The sequence below is a fragment of the Oreochromis niloticus genome, linkage group LG14 (genome assembly GCF_001858045.2).
Source record: "Oreochromis niloticus isolate F11D_XX linkage group LG14, O_niloticus_UMD_NMBU, whole genome shotgun sequence".
Lineage (NCBI taxonomy): Eukaryota > Metazoa > Chordata > Actinopteri > Cichliformes > Cichlidae > Oreochromis > Oreochromis niloticus.
The window spans coordinates 26,600,760-26,619,710 of NC_031979.2; the positions used below are offsets into that span (position 1 = coordinate 26,600,760).

The 18,951-nt window shown below is 38.1% G+C and overlaps 1 protein-coding gene and 2 long non-coding RNA genes across 17 annotated transcripts in view; 1 reads left to right on the top strand and 2 right to left on the bottom strand.

Moving 5' to 3' along the window:
* ncam1b (neural cell adhesion molecule 1b) overlaps positions 1–18,951 on the top strand; it is a 72,853-nt gene that overhangs the window by 40,560 nt on the left and 13,342 nt on the right. For 6 of the 15 annotated variants that reach the window (XM_025898345.1, XM_005459573.4, XM_025898347.1 and 3 more), the window contains exons 8-15: positions 1,283–1,425; positions 2,703–2,726; positions 9,411–9,440; positions 13,004–13,154; positions 13,325–13,512; positions 13,858–13,954; positions 15,403–15,573; positions 17,088–17,216. In XM_025898345.1, the coding sequence (XP_025754130.1) occupies positions 1,283–1,425; positions 2,703–2,726; positions 9,411–9,440; positions 13,004–13,154; positions 13,325–13,512; positions 13,858–13,954; positions 15,403–15,573; positions 17,088–17,216 (933 nt within the window). The remainder of the gene's footprint in view (positions 1–1,282; positions 1,426–2,702; positions 2,727–9,410; positions 9,441–13,003; positions 13,155–13,324; positions 13,513–13,857; positions 13,955–15,402; positions 15,574–17,087; positions 17,217–18,951) is intronic. The other 9 variants (XM_003455064.5, XM_019367641.2, XM_005459576.4 and 6 more) reach the window with 3 other exon arrangements.
* Positions 1–18,951, bottom strand: part of LOC109194417 (uncharacterized) — a 77,561-nt gene that overhangs the window by 1,841 nt on the left and 56,769 nt on the right. The gene's annotated exons all lie outside the window — the stretch shown is intronic.
* Positions 15,598–17,149, bottom strand: LOC109205092 (uncharacterized). The gene is made up of 3 exons (XR_003213858.1): positions 17,033–17,149; positions 16,512–16,636; positions 15,598–16,438 (listed from the first exon to the last, which is right to left on the bottom strand). It is a non-coding gene; the product is annotated as an uncharacterized LOC109205092 (long non-coding RNA).

Below are 18,951 nucleotides of genomic sequence, written 5' to 3' on the forward strand. Positions count from 1 at the left end.
AATACAGCTAATCTGGGTCTTACAGCCTATAAAAGCTGGCCTCTGTCTCTCTTTCATCCACCTGGCATCAGTCGTCCTTTTAAAATGCTAGACATGTTATTTGTAAAGCTGTAAATCCACAGATGAACACTAATACGTGTGCCAGAACAGGTGCAAGGGTGAAATACAAGCAATAGAGGGCAAGCTACCCAATCTAATTTACTAACTACTCTCAACATTAGTCTTCAGGCAGATACTGGTCATGGCTACTTATGCACTGATTCCACCAGAGCCCCAAGCCTTTCCTTTCACCCATGTTCTCCATCAAATTCACCCGAAAACAACACCCTTCTTGGTCTCCTTTTTATATCAGCTGTTTAACATAAAACTGAAGTGTACTTATACCAAGTTACCAAAACCAGTCTAACTTTATGGTATGCTTTTATGCAACATACAACCTTAATCTAAGAATATTAGAAAATCAGTTTTGTAAGCCTTTGGAAATTGGAATACATAGAATGATTTTAGCCAAGCAAATAGCATGACTCCTTAAAATTTCTGAACGTAAATGTTTTTATGATAAAATATTGGGATGGATCAGGCTTTAAATAGCTCATGCAGTCTATTTAAAAAGCTATGATCTGAATCATGCTGACTGCCTTTTGACAGTCGTGGCTGTAAGTACAAGTTCTTAAATGCTGCTTCTTTGTTCATTTAATAATTATCAGTTGAGATCATAGCAGTTAAAACCAAGTCGCAGTTGTTTTCTTAGGCGGCAGGTTACAAATTATATTCACGATCCTGTCTGGGGCTGTGCTTTTTCAGCATATTGCATAGTCCATGCATTCATCCTTTTTGGAGTGGAATAGAAAAGATGGGAGCACGAGGTAATGCTCAACTGATTCAGAAACAGCACTTCCGTTTGCTCTGCTCATGTCACCGTTGCGGCACCCTGCTGTGCTTTCAGGTTAACTCGAGTGTAGTGTAACTTGACAGTTGTCTCCAATGTAAACAAAAATGAAAGCCGGTTCCTTTGAGATAGGCTAAATAAGTTATTACACAAATTACGTTTCGAAGCACACATGGTTATCTCAGCGTAACTGCTGCTGGGACTGGGAAAGCTTAAATACAGTTTTACTGCCATAAAAATCCCCCTTACCTGTCAACTACTGATCCTCATCCCCTCTTTGAACTCATTTCAAATCTAGAGTTTCTCTTGTGCTTATAATACTCGTGCTGCTGTACCACCTGGCTGCCTTGTTTTATGGAGCAGGTGTGATGACGTTGGGTTTTTGTTTTACAGTCAAACCTAACATCACATACATCATAAACCAGACTGCTACCGAGATGGAAGAACAGGTAACCCTGACTTGCGAGGCATCAGGGGACCCAACTCCCACCATTACCTGGAGCTACGGAGGTCATGTCTTCACAGAAGGAGAGCAGGTAAAATGATAACAGGGAGGCGAGGGAACAGTAGTAGCAAAATACTTATGTATCCTAGGCACTCAATCCTGGTCCTTGAGTGCCAGTGTCCTGTATGCATTTTTCCTTCTGGAGTTAATGAACTGCACCTGGTGCAAAGTAGTCTGATATAGTCTGTGTCCCAGTTGCATACTATAAATATATTCTAACCCCTATGTTTTTAATTTTTTTCTATGTTATTAAGAGAAAATGACATAACAAAAATTTAGCAATGAATAAAACTAATAAGAAAAACGAAAATGCCCAAAGACACCTATTTCCTTTACAGTTTGCAGTTTTATTCTATTTCTTTGTGCCTGAAGTTTGACTGATCTTTTTAATGCATCTGTTCCTCTGTGTACAAAATGGAAAAAGTACATTGTTTTTTACTATACCTTATTGTGGGTGATGTGAAATTGGGACACACTGGAGTCGTACCCACAAGGGAGAAACACAAACCTGCAGGACACCGGTGTCTCGAGGAGAAGAATTGAATATCTTTAACCTAAACTGAAGTGGTATATTGATTACTTGCAGGTGGGGGACTCAGCTTGCAGTTTCATTGCAGAATGCCCCCAACAAGGTTTATGCACTGCTAATTATTTACCCTAAATTAGCAGTTCCTTTGAGATGGCCCAGTGGATCTCCTGTAATTAGCTCAATTATAGTCAGTCAGTAATATGGAGTACACTCAGATTTGACTTGAGATTTTTTCAAATGTCACGAAAATCAGCAACAGAAACCTAATTATAACATTCCCAGAAAAGGCATGTTAATTAAGACAGTAATTAAACTTTGCCCGCTTTCTATTGTATTTGCTTGAACGAGCACTTGAACGATCAAGTGTTTGTTTAGTACTTTCAATCACTATTTCCATTATTCTTCTCATGCCAGTGATTGAAAAGTTTTTTGATTTATATGAAATTGTTATTTGTCTATACTCTGCTGCCATCTTTTAAATTTGTTTTGGCTCTGCACTGGTCAAGAGCCAGCTTCTTACCCTCCATTACATCCTGATACTCCAGTTTGTTCTCTTGGATATATCTTCTGCATTACTCCATGTGCAAACCATCAAAAGCAGTGAATACTTGATTGGTATTCTCATACATCTATGTCCCACCTGGCCTGACTCTCCAAGGCCTTGGTGTGTTGCTACAGTTGGGAGGTAATGAGGAGGAAAATGCTTGAGCCTAATGCTTCTAGCTCATAGAGAAATTCTTGAGCCAGTCCATTACATGCGCTACATTTTTTTCCTACAGGCACATCTAAACAGGATCTATCAGGTAGGAAAAATCCGCGTGGCACAGAAATGTAGTGGAGTAGTGTTGTAAAATTTGCCTCCAGATATGACAAAAACTCCCACTGAAATCAAATCATCCCTTTTTATTGAAAATTTCCCAGCTGCTTCTTGAAAAACCCCAAGGAATGATCTCATCAGAGTTCATGAAATTGATTTGACTGCCGCATGCTTTCCAAATATTGCCTGGAAACCTCAACTGTTCTCGGGATAGCAAGTGCGCAGAGCTTATCTCACGAGATCAGTTGAAAATTTGGTTAATAAGATAATAAAAGGGAAATGCCATTTCTGTGTCGCTTTTTCCTGATCATTTCACACTTTCAATCACAGCATGAGGTCGCTTGGATTCAAGCCCGGTTCAGTCTGTCTGTCATCTCCATCAGATTGTAGATTGTCTAACACTTATGTCAGTGTCACTTCAAAGTTTGAGGGTAAAAGTGCTCCACCTAAAGTCTATCTTTTGGGTATCAAACATTTACACCCTGCAGGCAAAGGTAAAATATGACTGAAACTAGAGCTGGGCGATATAAGATTTTTTCATATCACAATATGTTTTTTTCATTTCAGGCGATAACGATATATATCACGATATAAGCCAAATAACTATATTTGAAATAATCAGCAGCTTGTTTGGATTTAAATATTTATTTCCCATAATAAGTTCAACAGGGTAGATGTACTTAAGGAACATGAGACTTTTTCAGATAAATAAAGGCAAATATTGCAAACTACACAAAAGGCAGCCGCTAAAGCGTTTAAGTTTCAAAATAGAACAAACAAAACAGACTACTAAATTGTCAATTCCACTTAGAAACAAAATATTAATTCTAAAAAAATAAATCTTAGTTTGTTTTACAGAAGAACAGACAAAATTGACTAACTTTTGTCAATATCAAATAAACTGAGAACTAAAAGGAAATTATGAATCTCTCTTTGTTGTATAGCTTAGCTTTTCAAACAGTTTTAACAGTTACTTTAGTCTGACAAAAGCCGAATGACGAATTAGCGCTTTCAGTCAGAGATTGAGCATGCACCGCTTTATTGTATTTCCAGACTTGCTTTCGGCACAATTTACACTGCGCGCTACTCTGTTTTTTGTCAGACTTGAAATAGCCGAAATACCTTCACACTACGAAACTTGTATGGCCTTTCCGTTCGACAATCTCTCCGGCATTGGAACCATCATCTGTTTTCTCTTCGATAACCTTCGGTCACGCTCTCGGTTGATTTTTCTCTAGTCGGCAAACTCATTTCCTCCATTACCTGGGCGGCACGGCAGCTGGCTGCTTCCCAAACAAATACACACGTGCGGCTTGGCACTTGTGCTGTACATAACAAGTCACGTGACGTGACGCTGCGGCTGTGATTGGTTTGGCTCTGCGCTACTTAATTTGGATTGGCTGTTCTTTTTTTTTTTTTAAGAGCGCAAGAGAGATGAGGCCTATCGCAATAGTTTAATTTTTCTATCGAGAAAAAGTTATTTCGCAATACATATCGTTATCGTTCTATCGCCCGGCTCTAACTGAAACATAATAATCATAGAACTGCAGGAAGAGATTGAATGGGCATGTTTTCAACAGTGAAAACAGGTCACTTTTGGAGTTCCTTGCAACTGAGCAGACTGCAGCAGCTGCTCACTGTGAAAGTAGAAGATTTTACAGCCACCTGTCAAACCACCAGATTGTTTGATATTTAAAAATATACTTTCAGTGGAGCCTCACTCACAAGTGCAAAACACACTGCCACCATATGACGCACATCATGACCCCCCCCCCCTTTTTTTGTACCTACACAGATTGACGTACATGAATGCACCATCAAGTAACGATTCTTACTTCTGTCCTATTACCCAATGTTGAGCAACATTTTGTTTTGTAGAACAAATTTCCACCCTGCTTTACATCAGCTTCCACTTTTGTCAGTGACAGGACAGCTTGTATTGTGGTCTTGAGGCTTACATCCCACAGTTTGACCACAGTCATGCTATACTGTAGCAGTGTAGATTGACTCTACAGGTGCAGGGCAGAATAAATAAATAACACACATAGGAAACAATGGGCTATAATAGGCATTACCCACAAATTTTGCACTGTGTAGACATGACACATGTCGTGATGGCCAGCCGCACAATGGTGGCAGTGTGTTTTGGGGTGCCGCCTATGGTATGCTTTTATATGTGGTGTCTGTTCACAGCCGTCTTCAAAGAAATGATTAGCAGCCTTACCGAATCACGTAGATGCATACTGGTTAGATTTTCCCTCGTAGTTGTGATTCTGAGCAGGGGAAATAATTTCTATGGTGGGCTTTCAATGAATGGGAAACGGCTGCTAATTGTTTAATTGTCTTGTTTTATTTGTTCATCTGATGTCCGTCCGCCATGCTATCTGTAATCATCACAACAGCTGCATTTCATCTAGGATGAGTGTGACAAATGACACGACATTCATTTGGGGTGAACATGGTGAATTGAAAAAGGACGTAAAGGGAAGCGTTTTTCTGTTAATAATGTGAGATTTTTGTATTTGTCAGAAAACCGGTACAGATGTAGATTTGTGGTGGTGATGAAAGGACAGAATTAATTAGCAGTTTATTCTAATGTGTTTTCAGCTTCTCAGCTCCCTAGTTTATCTGCTGCTTTCATTTCTTTCTTTCTTTTTTAAAATCATTGCTCATATCAGATTTTTATGCAAAAGGAATGCAGTTTAGTTTATACAAATAAGGCTTCTGATCACCTTTGATTCACAGTATGACAATGACAATACACAACACAGCTAAACAATTAAGTGAGTAATCGGCTTTAGATAGTGCTTCAGTTTACTATTTTTCATCTGAGTGGAGCTATAACTGTTCATAGTTCAATGCTCAGATTGATTGTAATAAAAAAGCTACTTATTTTGAAGAAATAAAAACAGCCTCAGAAGCCAATTATGGGAAGACATTTCTAAATGTTTTCTTTAAAGTTTGAGTACATTGAAAACCCTTTAAAAGCATGTCTTACAGGGTTATTAAAGATGCAGATTAAACAGATGAGGTTTGTGTTTATATTGAATGGCACCTTCCAAATAATGTCTTACCCTGAGGTAACAGATATGTTAGAGAATCTTTGCAAAGCTCACATTCTTGAAAACATAAAAAACCATGTCCATGTTTATTCGTGTGGAATTTTTGCCTGCTAACTGCCACATCTGGATCACTGTGATAACATGGATCTTATTAAAACGATGTGTGTATTACATGACCTGCATGCCCTACGAAACCAAGGTGGTCTATGTGAAGGCTGAAGTATTCTGAGCTAGATCAGTTATTCATTGTGTTCTCACAATCTTTGTCTGGCTTTGTTTGAATTTGTTCCCAGTCTACTCTGGTCTTGGGTTTTAAAGGTTAACCTTAAAGAGAGACTAATTCATTCTGAATAACCCCTTACTCAAAGTCTAAAGTGTTGGCACACAAAAGCATTGTTCGTTAACTGCGCGCGAGTAAGGGGGAACACAATGTGAGGATTGAGGAAGATTACTGTATCGCACAATAGAGAACTGTAGTATTATACATGAAAAAGACTAAAGAACTAAAGAATAAAAGGAGTATGTTCAAAAAGTCTTGTGGGTGTATTCCCGCTTAGTTGTGCTTCAAATTTAAATTGGAGCTCATCAGGGGATAGTTTTGTTTTTGTTTATACAGCTATTAAAGTTAAGTGTTTATATATTTATTTGAAAACTTTCATCAATTTTACATGTGGTATTTGTTTCCTTCAGCCCTTTGAATGCATTCGCTCAAGTCGCTGTAGATAAGTGTGTCGGTTTAATAACTGAAAATGTAAATGGACTATTTATCCATGCTTTGTACATTATCTACATAATGAATATTTTGCTTATTTGAATACATATTAAATGTTGTGCTCCATGCAGACTTTCAAGCAGAATTTATTGGAAAATATTCTGGACTATACAGAAGGAAGTTGCAGGGAAATATGAGTAATTATAAAACCTAAAAGCACATTAACGTTTGTAGTTGATTAGGTATCAGCATTTTATAGTGTTTGAAGTGTTTCTCTTTTTTGTAAGGAGATAAATCTGTATTAAAAGACCTTCTCTGTCTAAAATTCGTAGTCTCAAATAGAGGTTTAAAACATTAAAAGCTAAAAAAAGGGTGTTAAATTAAAAACCAAAACAATGAGATGCTTTGTTATTTAATGTTTTGTGGCAGCAGTGCAGGCAGAGCATCTGAAACAGGCGTACTTCAAGTGTTGCATGCTAATGCAAAGAGAGCACTGTTTTCTCCAAACACAAAAGGCTACTCATTTACAGCATGCTGGCTGGCTCAGTAGTGATGTGATGCAAGAATGTCTTCACTAACTAAAATGCTTGTCAGTTTTCTGTGATGTACTGCAAAGGTTCTGAGGCTCAGCATTTAATGACAAGGAAGGAAACTAAACTGAGAATATGCATAATCATGACTTTTCATCCGGGGTTCAGTCAGTGAATGAAGCAGTTCTTTATATTTATGTGTTTGTGTTAGTATGTCTGCTTTTTTATCCTCTTCACACTGACATCCAATTCATGTCAGAACAAAGAGCGGGGATAATTCTCTATGGAAGGGAGGAACAATGGGCTGGAAAAATGATAAGTCCCAAGGGAGCCATCACCATATTGTTCTTCGCGTTTGCTCGGAGAAGTGATTCTGTTACGGCATCTTCTGTTTTGCACGCATGCATCCGCCGCTGTTCATTGTCCTTTTGTCTTAAACAAACACCTGTCACAGATATGACAGCAATACTTGTCAGCTCACTTACTGCAGAGGCAGCGCCGCAGACGAGGATGTGAATGAGGTGGTTATGTTCCACACTGTTAGGTTGCTTGTTTTAATTGGGCTACTGCTCTTTCCCAGTACTGATGATATGCAGCCAACTGCTGCTTGTAATGATGTAGGGTGCACAGTGTATGTTATTGTGCCAGTAGGGGAGTTAAACTGCTCTTAAGAAAGGGCTGAATTTATATTCATGCAGTAAGCTTCGGACATGACTCTTCTAATAAGAATTTTATTGCCTCCTCTTTCTACCTTCGGTATTGGCTTTATTTTTCACCGCTAAGGAGGATTAACGTTCATCAGTGATATTACTACTTAACCATTATAAAACAAGATGAATTCAACCACACCATATGTCCTTTTGCAGTGATTGTGAGGGGGACAATATAGGGGTGATTGATGGTTTGAGTCACTTTTTTTGCCCTACAGTGATACCACCATTTGCTTTCATTTACTTGACTTTTCTTGCAATTGCGCCTGATGAAATGGCTGTTTCTCATTTTCCTTGTTAAGCTTCAAAATTGTTTCACTGCGTAGGCCATCACATCTCATTGTCATGCTTAACATTTTCCTCAGCATCATAAAATCCACACAGCATGCTGTCCAAAAAAGCTTTCTGTTTTGTAAAGTCGGGCTTTGCAGTCTCTTGTGATTTAATGTGGCATGATGTCTGCCATGTTACTTAGGTGTGACTTTTTATGTGCTTTGGTGTAAAATTAATTCTTTATTTCATTCGATGTGTTACTGACCAACATGTCGATGATAATCATTTGTTTATCTAGATGAAGATGATTTTTTTCTTCTTCCTTTATTAGACTATAAAGCGGTCGTTTTCTAAAATGTATGCGCATATATTTGGTATTATGCCGGGATAGCTAAAAAACAGTACTCTGAATATTTAAATGGTATTGTTTTGGTCAGTTAGTAAAGCTTCAGTGCATTTATTCTTATAACACAAAAAACCGAATATTTTAAAAGTCCACATCTAACAAGGAGAAAGCCATTATAGTTTTTATAGCTTAGAAAATTCAGTATTCATCATGCAAATCACATTTCCTGGCTGTTTTAAGGCTATTTTTGAGTACAATCAAAGCATATCAGTGACAAAGGAGAAAAAAAAGAACTTCATTTGAAAGCATAGTGTAAGTAACAATGAGCAGAACATTGGACTTTCAAAATTACTTAAAAAGGCCACCAGTAGGCCGAGATTTATTTCCAGGTCTCACATGGTGTGGAGGACGAGCTGTAGCAAATTGCTTATTTGAACCTCCTTCATTGCTTATTGAGATATCAAGCAAGTGTTGTTAGAGGGCTTGATTGACTAGCGTACTAACTTGCTTCTCGATGTTGGGAGGGCTTTTTTATATTCATAGATAAAGAGTAAATTCCATTCTTTTGCGCTCCCATTATTGCTTCAGCCTTCAGAAATGGATTGTGAGGCGATAATTGCTGTATTACCCAAGGAGACATTACTCTGTTGTTACAGCGTACCAGACTCACCTCTTCCTGATGAACCAATAACCTTATTATCACGAAGCATTTGTGCTATCATGATGCCAAAAGACTTACTTCACGTACAGGCAGGCACAGACTGTAAACATCCCCACAAAATTTCCCTTTCAAAAGAAACTCCTGTCCTCATAAAATAGGCTTCCCTTGAGAGAACATCTAAAGCATACATCTCATTATGTCTGCAGACTCTTAATTTAGTAAATTCAGACATTCAGCTCAGGTACTTTAGATGCATAAAAAATAAACTGGTCATTTAACTGGCATGCAGTGTGCAACATCCCAGCTTTGACAGGATGAGGATTGCTTTCTAAGAATTGCTCTGCCTTTTTGTTTGTTGTCTCTCTGTCTTCTACAGGCATCATGGACTCGGCCTGAGCAACACAAGGTATTCTAAATGCATGACTTTTTCCTACACCCATCCATCTTTCATGTCAGGGGAATCTAGTTCAATTCTGGATGGATGCAGATCAACATTCTTGATCAAATAAGGTTGGGGGAGAGCATAAGCTCTGAGAAGCAGTAGGAAAACAGGACAGTGCAAGTCTGTGTTTCTTTGCTCTCCGTGTTCCTTAAATTTCTTAACACATTGCAGCCTATTTCAGTCTTTTTTTCTTGTCTTTCTCCTGACCTTTTACCTGTCATGCCTGGACATCAGCAAAAGCGTTTTATTACGCGCATGACAGCTACAGTTATACCATGTGCTCAACTTGTCTTCTGCAGAAATAGATTTTGTTCCTCAGATCTCTCTGTCCCCCCACCCACACATCCTGTCCACCGCTAAATCTTAATTATAACTTCAAAGTATGCTTTTGACATTAGTGTATACAGTAGTTTAATTTGAACATGGCTAAATATGTATGTAGGAGGAAATAAAAGCTGCCTTTGTGCAGCAACAGAGTATGAGAACAAGCGACTGTTTTTGAAAGAAAGCGAAAATTGGCAATAAGTGAAAGAGCTGCCCACATAAGCTTTTCTCCAATATACAGCACTTCCCTATAGAATGTGTTTTACACACGAGAAAACTGGTGACAAAAAGAATGAATTCAGAATCTTGAAGAGAAGTGATCGCTCACACAAAGCAGTGCCTTGTTGATCAGCCCATCTCTGTTTTAGGAGCAAGATCAGATATTAGGGTTGCCATTTCTATTTTTACTTCAGTGCCATTTGACAAGATATGAATGTGTATTCTTAGACCATTCGGTTCCCTAAATAGCCATGCTGTTTTATTTTTACATTGCAGGAAGCACTGGACATCAAGAGAATTGGTCTTTTCCTTTTACTCCTTCTGCTAATAGGTTTAAGAAGGGGTGTTTCTAACAGTCGGCATTAATTATTCGGTCGTGACAGCTGTTGATATTTGATTACGATTGTCAGCTGATATGCATTCATTAATAGCACCTGCAGAAAGTGTGGAATAAAAAATCTCACCCACCTCACCACAGGAGGGGAGGAAGAGCCTTTCTCATCAGGCACATGCTGACAGTAATTGCTCAGTTTGTGTATAACTATGATTTACACATGGATGCACTTGGATTTTTGTGCATCTGCAATAATAAGCTGTTGAATTTGTGAATTGGAACACTTTTACCTTGAAAATCTGAGCAAAATGAATCATCTGAACATTTATATTAATGATCTGCTGATTATATTTAAATTAGGCAACCCAAAAAGCTCAAACAGCGTATCCTAGTTGCTCGAGTTTTCCATTTTTTTTTAAAAGACTGATTATCTCAGCAAGTTCCACTGCTGAACACATGCATTACTTAAAAGACAGAGTTACGCCTCCCTTTTTTAATATATATAAGAGGAGTATTTTAGTTAAATGTGGGCACTCATATCTGAGCAGCATATTTGTGGTTTCAGGTCACAAATGGAATGGTTTACATTAATGGAAAAGGCAATCACTTTGAATTACTCACTTCACATTTTCACTCACTTCACATAATTATATTGTTTTAAAAGTTCACCTGTGCTCTGAATTGATAAGTGCGCATCTCTCTCAAAGACATCCCTTTATAAATTGTACAGTGTGGGGAGGTGGGGTGAGGGTGAGGAGCCATGTTTGTTGCAAAGGCGTAGGAAGCTTAGTGTTCATTTGACAAGCCTCAGAAGGGAAGGTGATTTTGTACTGTGGGCTGTTTAATATTTGGTGAGACATGAGTTTAACATGTCTTCAATGCAATCTCAATTTTATGCCCTGATGCTCCCTCTGTGTCTCTTCTGTTGGTACAGCAGAAGAATCTGTGGGAGAGCTCTGCTGTCAGTTTGGTTTTATTACAGGAGCGCACATGCGAAAGTCTTCATTTTCTCATAGACGTGCGAAATGGTTTTATGCCTTTTTATGCAAGGAGCACAAAATTCAGCACGGATGTTTCCAGTATACAGCTACTCTGGTGCACTATGAATTTATACTGAAAATATATTGTTATAAAAAATGCATGAATCACAATATTAAGTTGCATGAAGGCATACATTTTCTTTGCTAAATAACAATATTCATGATGGGTTTCATATAGGAAAAAAGAGGCTGTAGCTCTGGAGAAACTGCTCATACTTTATCATAAAATAATGACACAAAAAAGGATTCCATATTGGAGTCACCTCACTTACTATGACACATAGCTGTGCATAGTGTGGCATGCTGCACAGACGCAGGAGTCAGAAACAGAACCACAGGGGTCGAGTGAGAATGCTTCCTGCACAGGGGTCACAATACAAGGGTAGCGTGTTATGTAAGTGTCTCCCTGGTCCTGCTACCCGCTATGCATAATGAATGCCCCAGACATGCTTTGTCTATTGAAATTGAATACAAACTAACAAGGGTTTCTCTTACATGGCTGCCCAGGCTGGGCCCTAATTCAATATGTGTAAAAGCATTCGGCTATTGTTTTGCCTGTAGCTTGGATCAAAGCCATGAAAGCAACCAAAAGGGAGGCTCAAATATTCAGCCCTGCAGCACCTTGTTAAAGGAATAATTCACAAAAATGCTGCATCTTACTGTGTAAGAGCTTTGTACTAAAACATGTATAAGTACCAAATCCACAGAGTTTGTGAATAATCTTTAATTATGCTAGATATTATAGATAGGTTCAGTAAAAACATCTGTCAAAAGACAATAATGTCCAGAGTTTGTTCGAAATATTGTAATAATAACAACATAACAGGGAAAATGGATCGTTGAAAGGGGAAATTCAGCCTGTCTGAAACTTTACACTCTAGCAGTTAAGTGTCACATGGCAACAACAACCACAACAACACAAAGTTGTTGACCCTGTTTGGAAGCTACTCATGTTTGGATGCTGTAACACCGCATATCAAGTTAATGAAACCAGGTTTACAGAGGGAAGTGCATTTACACATCTCATTAGCCAGCTGTCTGTTATTATTTGAGTGGTTTCAGGTGCTTTGTGACTTGGCGTGTGCTTCCTCTTCCTCACTGACACTGGAGCTGGATATAGGTTCAGAGAGTTCTGCAACCTAATACAGTCCACAACACCACAACATTTTATTTTTAAGTAATCAACTTAAAGAAATAAAATGTTGTGGAGTGACACTAAATCCAGTGTCTTTAGTGTAAAAGTGCAAGCACTGCACGTAAGGTAATGCTCTGTCTACCAGTATGCATCAGCATATTTCACAAGTTGGTAAGCCCTGTGTGTGAAAAGCCCTAGATGGTTTCTAATGCCTTCTGACATCAATTATTGAAAAGCTCCCCTGCACTGTCAACTGGGTCCTTATGTCTCCGCAGCTTTACAGAGCAGTCTGTGCCTGTTTCATTCTTTCAGTTGCTGTTCTTTTCTGTAAAAGTGGACTTTAAGTACTTTTTTTCAAGGTCACATGTTTCTGCATAATTGTATTCTTTATGTAATTGTGCATTATATCTATTTATAAGAACTGATCTAACTAGTTTCTTTTTCCTAAACAAATCCATTTTTTACTTCCATTTAGAGCCCGGATGGAAATGTAGTGGTGAGGAGTCACGCTCGTGTGTCCTCCCTCACTCTGAAGTATGTCAAGTATACAGATGCTGGTCAGTACCTGTGCACAGCACACAGCGCCATCGGAGAGGATTATCAAACAGCATATATGGAGGTCCGCTGTAAGTGTTTCCCTCTGTCTCTATACAAGTGTTTAGCCCTACAAAATGAGTACACTCATGCTCTAGTCATTAAAAAAAATAGCACTGCAAGTCACTATCACTATTTATAACTGGACTGTTAAATAACACCTGAAATGGATTGACAGGTTGAATCCGTTTTTATTTCCTAGATACTCCTAAGATAAATGGTACAGTGGCAGTGTATACCTGGGAGGGGAATCCTGCCAATATCAGCTGTGAGGTCAAGGCTCATCCCAGTGATGTCTCTATTGTGTGGCTGAGAGACGGGTTGCAGCTCCCCAACTCAAATACCACCAACATTAAGATCTTCAGAACTCCCTCAGCCAGCTACCTGCAGGTACGAACAGCCGTGTCACACCATGACTTAATCCCTCTTTCTATCTCTCTAATGAATGTACATATACACACAGCGTGCACAAACACACACTCTGAACCCCATGTGTCATCAAGATTTCATGAGCACAGACTTGAAGTGTAGGGTTTTCTTTCAGCTTCATTGTTGAAAAAAAAAATCTCATGAATAATTCAGCAGCAGGAGAGCTCACAGCAACAAATAAAAATAGGCTACTCTAATGGACAAACAAAAAGGTCACCTTCAGTGTTTGACACACAAGTTAGTTCATCTGTTTTGGTACACTGCCCTTCATATATTTACTGCTTTATTTTTTTTTTCCCCCTCCAGATAACCCCCGAGTCTGAAAATGACTTTGGAAGCTATAACTGCACTGCTTCAAATGAGATGGGCACAGAGTCCAAGGAGTTCCTGCTCATTCAGGCTGGTCAGTGGCAATGTCGTGATTCAAAATCCATTCTTACTTTGCATTTATAGTGTTTGTGCCAATATTTTCAGCATAATTAAAATTTGAAAATAAAAAACAAGCAACCTTATGCGTGATCGTGATTCAGTAACAGCTTAAAAATGATCAGTAGGTAAATTTCATTAGATCACATAGTTCAGGTTTTTTAAGGCTTCGGGAACAGATTTTTTTTTTTTTTTGTTATCCATGATCAAATCGCATTAGACCAAAACATCCACCACGACGTGAGATTACACAGATCAGTGTTTGTATCGATGGATGATAAATTGATTAAGATGAAAAGGATGTGTAACCTACATGATAATGTAATGTTCCCTCTGGTTATTCTACAACTAAACTTTACCCCTACCTCTTACCACTAACATTGCACCGTTTGCAATATAAAGACTTTTTTTATATTAAGGTATAGCATTTTATTGTAACATGGACCTATACCATAGACTTCCCAGACAAATGTACCATTAGGCAAATGGAACAGAGAGCAGAGAGATAATGCCACTCTTAAGCCACAATCAGAAGTGAATTAATTGAAAACACTACATTGTTCACTCAGAGCCGAACATGGGCAACCACAGTAATTACAGTGTGCCTTTTAATTTAGAAGATCAAAGTGATGCAATACAAAACTACTCACACGAGTTTGAGTTCAGAACAGCCACCATTATTCAGATGTGGACAATCACAGTAGGTTAAATACTTTTAAATAATGTAATTTTCTCTTAAATAAGCCTTTCATTGGTGGCTGAAGCAAAGTAAACCTTTTTTTAACAAAGGCAGACTGTAAATGAAGAACTAATTGTCTAATCATTGTGTACATCACAGGATGGATCCTTTTTTATTTTCTAAACTTTAATCAAAGTACAATTACAAAAGTCTTTGAACTAGTTTTTGCATATTCTTCAGTTTTAATATTTACTTTAAATTTAAAGATTAAGCTTTGCTTAACTCACTGCAAGGTCTTTGAATCCATGAAATCTCCTTTTTCAATTTAAAGTTTTATCAAACTCAACAGTCTCTCAAAACTTTTGGTCTTTTCAAACATCCAACCAGGCACTTACTGTTTTTTTAGTGGCTTTCTTTGTGGAGTTATCATCTTTAGGGCTGACTTGGGAACGACTCGTTCTTGAATCTGTTGGTCATAAGGAGCGTTTAAATGTTTTTTTCCTGCCTTTTATTTTCTGAAACTATGTCAATAGTGTGCAGAATTCAGTAGAAGAGAACCAGACTTACTGTCACGATAAATCACAGATTTCTTGCGAAGATGAAGCGGTTTTTAGATGCATTGTGGGGCCATTAGGAGTCGTGGGCTCATTCTGTTACTCTAATGGAACAATGGAGTCTGACGATGCTGGTGTGCTGCAATCTTAAAGTTTTTATTGTAACTGCACTGATTTTTTTCCCCCTCACAGAGGTTCCGTCAGCTCCATCCATCGTGGAGGTGAGGCCATTCTCCACCACAGCACTGATCCAGTTTCAGGAGCCTGAATCCACTGGAGGCGTTCCTGTCCTCAAATATAGAGCTCAGTGGAGGATGCGTGGCAGAGGCAGCTGGGTGCAGAAAGTCTACGAAATCCAAGATGGTAATAACACAGAAACATGATTGTGATGTTTGTTTGTTCTTTAATGTCTAACTACATTTTTTTAAATACTCAAGTACAATTCAAAATAGATAGAAATGCATATTAATGTTAAAAATGTTAATTAGATTTTTCACATTTTGTTAAATCATATCAGAAAAGATGACCTGTATTAAAGGAAGGAAGGTTTGCATTCAGCAGCTTTTTGTTTTATAACCAAAGTGATTAAAAGGCTGTGTGAATGTAATTTCTTTTCTTTTTTGACAAATATGTCCATATATGCACTAAAATGTAATTTAGTTGAGTTGTTGATACCCTCGACACAGAAACACGGCTTGGTCATGATGTCACTAAAGGGAGAGCAGCCAAACTAGGTCATGTATGACAAAATAAATTTGGATCCCTACAGTTGTTTGGACACATACTGTAAGACGTTGAAAATATTTATTTAAATAAAAATGACAGCCTTATACGGCCTCATTATTATTTTGATATCACAGATCAGGATAAAACAGTCCAGCTCCGACTGGCATTTTAGTGCCATAACAGAAACTGATGCACAAGAATCAACTGCTATCAGCCAAATCTATTAAATTTACAGCACATTTTAAGTGAAACAGTGGGAGAGAGGTAGGAGACAGTCTTGTAGTTCACACTTTGTCTGGCTTTGTGCTGACCACTGCCAGTAGAACCGAAGAAACTGCACCAGCTGTCAGTCTCACGCAGTCCTGGTTTAGACGTCTCATGTGAAACTCAATTATATCGTCTGGAACACCCTCATGTCTGCACTTATAGCCTTGTTTTTTGTTACAGATACAGCAGTGGGTCTTCACCTGCACGGTGAAGGCAGGAAAGTCTTTTGTGTTTCCTGTAGAAACATGGTAATTCAAAATGATGAAATCATGAAATTAAGGTCAGACTAGGAAAACCGACCAACTCACCGTACAGACATAGCAAAGACTACACAGTGCACATCTCTGCCCTGTACAATGTGGTAGGACAGAGTTTTAAGAGCAGTGGTAATAATGGCTCCTTTCCTCTGGTGTTTGTTTCCCCTAAATGTCTCCTAGAAAGTAAAATACAAAATTTAATGATTATTTCTAAGAAATAAGGATGAATTTTGTTTATTGTTTTTTTAAAAAGTAACTTACAAGTCGCCCCTTATGAAATGAATTAACACGGAAGTGTACATAAAAGCAATATAATTTATATAAAAAGCATGATCAAAAGTAATCATCATCCCAAAAGGGATCATTACATTTAAGCTGACAGTGCAAGATATAAAACAGCTGTCACTTCCATTTCTGTGTTTGTCTGGTTTTAGACCAACTCTAAATATATTCATCAGTTTTTCAAACATTGTTGGAATGAAATGCGAATTGAGCTAATCGGTGTTTGCTTGGGCAGGAATTAATTATGCATATATTGTTGGAACAGGAGATACGTTTGTTTTAGTGCTCACCAAAATGATCAAGGTGTTTTCAACTGGGATTGCACTGCATCTGCTGTTGTAACAGGCTCCATCGGTGAGGTAACGATCACAGGCCTGAAGCCAGACACGAGCTACGAAGTGAAGTTGTCAGCCGTCAACGGCAAGGGTGAAGGTGAAAGCTGCAACGCTGCGTTCTTGAAGACGGAGCCTGTTCGTAAGTGGCACATGTTACAGTTTACAGCACGCTGTAAAGCTTTTAGTATACCTCTCTGACCTCTTGTCTTCACAAACATATTACCTTCAGTCTCTCTATAAAAACTTGCTGAAGAGTCGGTCCTAAGACTGTTTGGAAGATGTCACAAAAGCTTTCACCTGTCTCCTTTCATTCCATGTTTGTCTTTTTAAAACAGCTTTTCCGTCTCTACGAAGCAGCTCTCTGACCTTCTTGGTTTTATTTGATTTTTCTAGTTTATGAAATACTTCTGCCATAACCAAATCTTTAAAGCCAGATTGCTTGTTTTTACATATAGAATTAAATACTGATTTCATCACATAGGTATCATATAGAGCCATCTGCACAGTTGCTTCAGATATCCTGTTTTAAAGCCATGTTTCAAGCCCATCATGTCATTATATTGACTTGCAAACCCTGAAGTGTGATTTCATCCTTCTGTAGAAGCCAGTGAAACCTCAACACATTATTTAGTTTTTAGCGCCCTCTGTTGTTTGGCAATGGATGTTTTTTGAGGGAGTGCTGGTATGATTAATAGATTGTCTGTGTACTGATCATCTCTCATCCTATTTTATCATTTTTAATCATTGATTTTTTTTCATCCATTTGCTCTTCTGTCTGTTGTATTCATCAGGCCACACTTACAAAAGTAAGTGATTCATTTAAAATGCATTAATAAAAACATTAAAAAGATAGCTTTATAGTTGTGTATATATATTGCTATTAAATTATGTTGTTATTGAATGGCAAAGGCAAAAGTTGGCCTTAAACCCCTCCTCTTTTTTTTTAGAACTAAGATCATAATTAAAGGCCAGATCATTAAAATTTTGTCCTATTTTGTCGTAGTAATTGATAAAACTGAACAAATGTCATATAAGTTTGCTGAAATATCAAATGTGATAGAGGTTTGCTGAAATATTTACATAAAATACCGTCAAAAAACATCACTTCAAGCTACCTTTTTAGACAGTAAAGTGGCCTTTCATTTTCATGGAGGCTGGCTCTGTCTCCCTACTTTAAATGTGGCAATCATTTCCGAAAATGATTTGTTTTTCTTCCTTTCTGGAGCCATCTGACAGAAATGTGTCTTCCTGAATTCTTCAGTGAAGTGTTATTAGAGATTCAGGTGGTCATTTGTGCAGACAAGTGATTCTGATTGCCTTTCTTCTCTTTTATGTCCCTAGACGGCATTTTTCATTTTTTCACTGAAGACACAGGTTTGTTCTGTAGTAGGGATAATAGAAGATTAGTTTTTACTGCTGTAGCCGTTTCTTACCCAACAGGATAACCCATCACCCCTACTGATTAGCAGTGTTTGTAATCCCGCTTAAGTATTTCAAAAGGTGTATCGTTTTAGAGAAACTGTGACCTATTATGTCATGGCCATCAATGCAAACTCCTCCGTCTGTTACATAGACCGATTAGGTTTTTAATTTTACTTGCATCCCATGAGTTTACAGCTGATTTATCCCATTAGTATTAATATAATTTTGATGTGCAGCATGTGAATTAATTGGCTTAATGCAAGTATGAGGAATCCGAGCCAAATCTCTGCATTTCAAAAGCTGCACATTTTCTCTCTGGCTTCAGCTGTTTGGTGTAGTTTGGGAATGTTTACACTCGGATTAGGCCCATCAGCAGTGATTAATCAGTTAGCTGCAAATTGTCGAGAGCATAAAGCCGCTAGATGTCTTCTGCACTTTTCTCATTTAGAACC